At 40.2% G+C, this 5,250-nt stretch overlaps 1 protein-coding gene across 1 annotated transcript; it reads right to left on the minus strand.

Annotated features, from left to right (window-relative positions):
- Positions 1-319: 319 nt before the first annotated feature.
- On the minus strand, positions 320-2,859 carry LOC131304730 (G-type lectin S-receptor-like serine/threonine-protein kinase LECRK2). Its single transcript, XM_058332071.1, has one exon. The coding sequence runs from the start codon at positions 2,855-2,857 to the stop codon at positions 458-460; it is 2,400 nt and encodes a 799-aa protein (XP_058188054.1). The 5' UTR covers positions 2,858-2,859; the 3' UTR covers positions 320-457.
- Between the last annotated feature and the right edge of the window lie 2,391 nt (positions 2,860-5,250).

Below are 5,250 nucleotides of genomic sequence, written 5' to 3' on the forward strand. Positions count from 1 at the left end.
AATATAAATGCGATTCAAAAGTCTTTGTCAATTCATATCTGGCCAACACAGGGCCGGCCAAAGGTATTTAGGTGTTCAAAACCTGTTCTAAGAATGGTGTCCTAAACGCTTGACAATTTTTATGAAAAACAAAATAGTCAAAGAAAGCCACCACGCGGAATCCTATTTTGGCTTATGATTGCTCTTTTCAACTTTTTTTAATTACTCCCAAGTCTTTGTTAATTACCTAGCCCCTTTTTTCCTAGCCCTTAATTTCTCTTCCCTCAATTTTTTGTATTGTTATATGAGGACGTAATAAATGCATAAACATGCAGCCGAGTGAAACACAACAATTAAAACTGCATTTTTTCCATGTCAATGACACGAAATTATTACACAATTGTATAGCGTTAATCCTCATAGAAAAAACATAAAAATTAAATCAAAACATGAATAGAAATAGAATAATACTTCACAATCAGATGGCACTTAAGAAAGAAGTAGGACTAGGAGGTGTTGGGATGTCAACAGTTCCTTCAATCATCAACAAAACTTTCTTCATCGAAGGACGAAGAGATGGCTCATCTTGAATGCACCAAAGTCCCACTTTCACCATCCTCTCCAATTTCCTCATGTCCACCTCTTCTTCCTCCCCCACCAATTTCCCCAATTCTTTGGCCTCATAACAATCGTATACCCGGTCTTCAAGCACAGCTTCGTCCTCCCTACGGCTCCAGTCCAGACACTTTCGACCGCATATGATCTCCAACAACACGACCCCGAAGCTGTAGACATCCGCTTTCACGGTAATCGGCAGCCTCCGATGCCACTCGGGGGCAACGTAACCCCTCGTTCCCCTTATCCCTGTGAAGGTTTTGGTTTGGTCCGGCGCCTTCGACAGCTTTGCCAATCCAAAGTCACTGATCTTGGCGCAGCAGTGCTCGTCCATGAGTATATTTTGGGGCTTTATATCGCAATGAATGATTTGGGTCTCGCAGTCATCATGCAGGTAATGAATGCCGCACGCAATGTTGCGAGCGATTTCTACTTTTTCTTCCCAATTCGGCTGGGGCCTTTCATGGGTGAAGAGAAAATCCGCAAGTGATCCGTTGCACATGTATTCGTATACCAAAAGCCTGTTCGGTCCATCGAGGCAATATCCGATGAGTTGTACTAGGTTTCGATGATGGGTTCGCCCGATTACTTTAATCTCCCTCTGGAAATGTCTTTCCCCCTCTGCCAATGCCTTCTCGAGCTTCTTCACAGCTACAACCTTTTGGTTGTACGGTATTATGCCCTTGTAAACGGTCCCAGATGCTCCTCTTCCCAACTCCTCTCGGAAGCCGTTGGTCAAGTGCTCTAGTTCTGCGAATGTAAAGGTTCGCAGAACTATATCCCCGGCAAATTCAATGTACCCTTTCTCCGAAATCTTTTTATATACCCAAACTCTTTTTCTATAAATAAGAAATCCCGAAAATGTCAGCACCAGGATTGCAAAAGTAACAAGTGAAGCTCCAATGATTAGGACAGTTTCTAATCGCAGCTCTTTCTTAGGTCTCTTGGGAGGCAAAGGCGGACGATGTTCTTTTGTAACCTTGATGAAGGCAACTTGCGAAGTACCTAGCGATGTTCTTCCGTATGTCAAAGGAAGCCTTTGTTTTTTGCATTTGTTGTCATCGCTGTATAACGCGACTTCGCAATTACAGTCCTCAAAACAAGATTGTTTACAATCTTCTTTGTTGGTTACTTCGGTCTCCTCATAATTTTGGTCTTCAATTATCATGTTTGGCATTTCTTCCATAACTATCTCGGCACTGCCGCCATTGGTGTCGCAACTCACTGCTGCGAAATTCCTCTCGCACCCGAGACTCCAAATCTCGGAATTTACAAAATCGAATCCCGGGAGGCATCTACAATCGGCCTCGGTATCATTTCGAACGCAATATCCGTTTATGCCGCACAGGCCTTTGGGATCGCACTTATCGTCTGACGACGACCACATAACCGACCAGTTGCCTTTCGGATCCAAGGTAAGCGAATAGACTCGAAAGATTCCATCCGCATCGAATGTCATGCGATAGATTTTTCCATCATTCGAGGATTCTGCTGTGCTCAAATTCTTTATGTTGTTGCCACCTGTTTCGTCCAACAGATAGAGATGGCCATTGTCATCAAGATTTAGTGTGATGTTATTGCCGGTTCCCCACGTCCCAGATGCCCAATATGCATACTGGACCCCGTAATACTCTAACGGGTACGAGACGAGGTGCCCGTCACCTTGCATCTCGAGACGGAAAATCCCAGTTGAGTGGTCGCCTTTTGAGACACTGGAAATCAACTTATTCCCATTCATGAGACGTTGGCCGGGGAGAATGGTGTCCGTTGGGTAATCAAAGCTCTGCCAAATTATCCCTCCAGTGGAGTTGTAAAGCACGAAATTGCCCGAGTCCAGTATGGAAGCACCGGAGATTGACTCAACATCAGCTATGGTTGTGTTTTTGTGTGGTTGAATGTTGAGAACGAGCCTTCCACCTCTAAAGGCCAAGGTTGCATTGCTCGGGATTGGTAGATCGTCTCGGTCGGCCGTCCAGACCACCGTCTTTTCCGGAACTCCGGCAGCAAAAACCCCGACAGCGTAACCGCTGCCTTGGCGGTAGAAACCAAAGGCGTAGAGACCGGAACGTGAGAGCCACGAAGACGAGTTGGTTCCTGTAGGTGTTAGTGAAGAGCTTAGGCTTATGTTTGTGGATGTTTGTTGAGCTTCTATTGTGGAAAATGTGAGGAAAATGAGGAAGATTATGGCAAAAGCCATGAATATGAACAAACTGTTTTGCTGGTTTAGTATTATTTTGTGATATTTTGAATTTAAGAAGAGCATGTTATTATATAAAGAAGGCCCCAGCTTGTAGTCTATGGAAGAAATTGGGGTGCTGGGATCACGACTCTGCTGTCTGGTCAGTCAATGTTTAGGCTCTGTTTGCCTCAATGGATATTAGTACTCGGTATTATTGTTAATATATCGGGTGGATTTATGTAACTAATTTATTATCAGTCTTACGCACTGATTCGTTAAGTTTTTTATTTTTTAAGTACTATTTTTTTATTTTACGAGACATGTCATTCTCTCACACTAAGTAACAGTTAATTCAAAAAATAAGTGCTCGTTTTTCCTTAGCAGAACGGGCCTTAGTGCATGTGTCATTTCGTGTAGTCTAATTCATACCTTTGATATTCAATTCTATCATGTAAAGTTGAAGCTCCCACATTTCATTGTGATAATAAATGGGATTTTTGCTACCTCTCAAGAGTTCCTCTCTGACAATAGTTAACGTGGTTTGGCCAAAATGCCTATAAAACACGCTAGTATTTCACTATCACCCACCGAACAATTGGCAAACAGAAGTCTTTTAACGGAAGAAGTACTAAAAACTAAGAATACATAGTTCTCAAGTTGAACAGCCAAACTGGATAACGATTTTCACTAAAGTCTCACAAACTTTCAACCGTAATACAATAATTAAACAGGTTCTGTTCCGCTAAGGTTTTTATTTTTTAAATAATTATTTTTTCGTTTTACGAGACATGTCATTCTCTCACCATGCATATATCACTTTTAATTTAAAAAATAAGTATTTATTTTAGTTAGTGGAACATAGCTGTTTCGCCGGTTTTTTTTTAAAGGCCACAGCCATGGAAGAAATTAAGGAAGCTAATGGGATCAAGACGCTGGAGGCTTTTGTTTTTTTTTTTGGTCAAACAGAAATTCAAGACGCTGGAGGCTGGTCAGTCAATGTTCAGGACCCGTTTTGTTCAATGAAAATTAATACTCCATGTACCACGTTCTACTGGTTTTGTACGCGCGGGAGACATTTGACTTTTCAAAAGAAAATTTTCAAGAAACATATACACAGTGCGGAGCGGTTTGCATTCGTATAAATTCGGAGACGGAACATTTACTCATGGTTCCAAGAAATTGAAATTTGTGTCCGGAACAAAAGTCCTGCGAATTGAAATGGATTAATCTGTGGAGTAACAGTTTGGCTCATAGTTAATCTACGGTTCCAAGTTATTAATGTATGATGTGACAAGTACAATAGGATAAGAAAGAACCGTGCAGTTAATCCGTTTAGTACGAGTTTTGAGATTTTTTTTTCATCTAATGAGTGGTAATAATCCGGAGAGAGATAGATTAAGAAATTTATTGAGAATCGTGCAGAGAGTAAATTTTTTTCTCAAAACTTATAAAAGAGTAAATTTTTTTCTCAAAACTTATAAAAGAACAATTAGACAAATACACAACTTAATGAGAAAAGAGAAATAACACTCACACCAAATCAAATATATACATAAATCTATATAAAAAAATATCCCTACATATATACATGTTAATAAAAAAGAATAATATATATAATATCATCTTCAAATGAGGAGGTCCTTATTTTAGTTAAAATAAGGACAATTCCATTTCTCCCATTTCCCGTTTAAATTTTGATGATCCGAGCCGCTCAATGTGTTCAGAATGTGATTTTAAGGGTACTCGCTAGGAATCAGCAAAAAAAATGACCGGGAAGGGCTTCATCCGAGCAGTTTTTATTTGAACCGTTCGATAAAAAACAAACAAAAACTGCTTGGATGAAGCCTTTCCGGTCATTTTTTTTTGTTGATTTTTGCGCGGATATCTTCAAAACCACGTTCTGAACACATTAAGCAGCTTGGATCATCGAAATTATATCGAAAAAGGGAGGTCCTCATTTTATTAAGTTAAGGTGGTCCTTAGGAGAAGGAGACTCAATATATATAACTACACTCATAAATGATCCAAGCTGCTCAATGTGTTCAGAACGTGATTTTGAGGGTATCCGCGAAAAATCAGCAAAAAGAAAAATGACCGGAAAGACTTCATCCGAGCAGTTTTTGTTTGTTTTTTATTGAACGGTTCAAATAAAAACTGCTTGGATGAAACCCTTCCCGGTCATTTTTTTTGCTGATTCCTCGCGGGTACCTTTAAAATCACATTCTAAACACATTGAGCGGCTCGGATCATCAAAATTTGAACGGAAAATGAGAGAAATGGAGAGGTTCTTATCTATTCTAATTTATAAAGGGAGAGCACCAATTTGGTGTCTCCTTGTCATGTATTTTCATTTCCAAAAATACCCATCTAAAAATTCACCCCTCTTCCAATTCACAGCAGTTAACTATGGGCAAAAGGGAAGTTTGCACTTCAACTGCTCCCCACGATGTGAACTCAGCCAGAACTCCCCTCTTCTT

This window comes from Rhododendron vialii, chromosome 10a, assembly GCF_030253575.1.
Source record: "Rhododendron vialii isolate Sample 1 chromosome 10a, ASM3025357v1".
In the NCBI taxonomy this organism is placed as follows: Eukaryota; Viridiplantae; Streptophyta; class Magnoliopsida; order Ericales; family Ericaceae; genus Rhododendron; species Rhododendron vialii.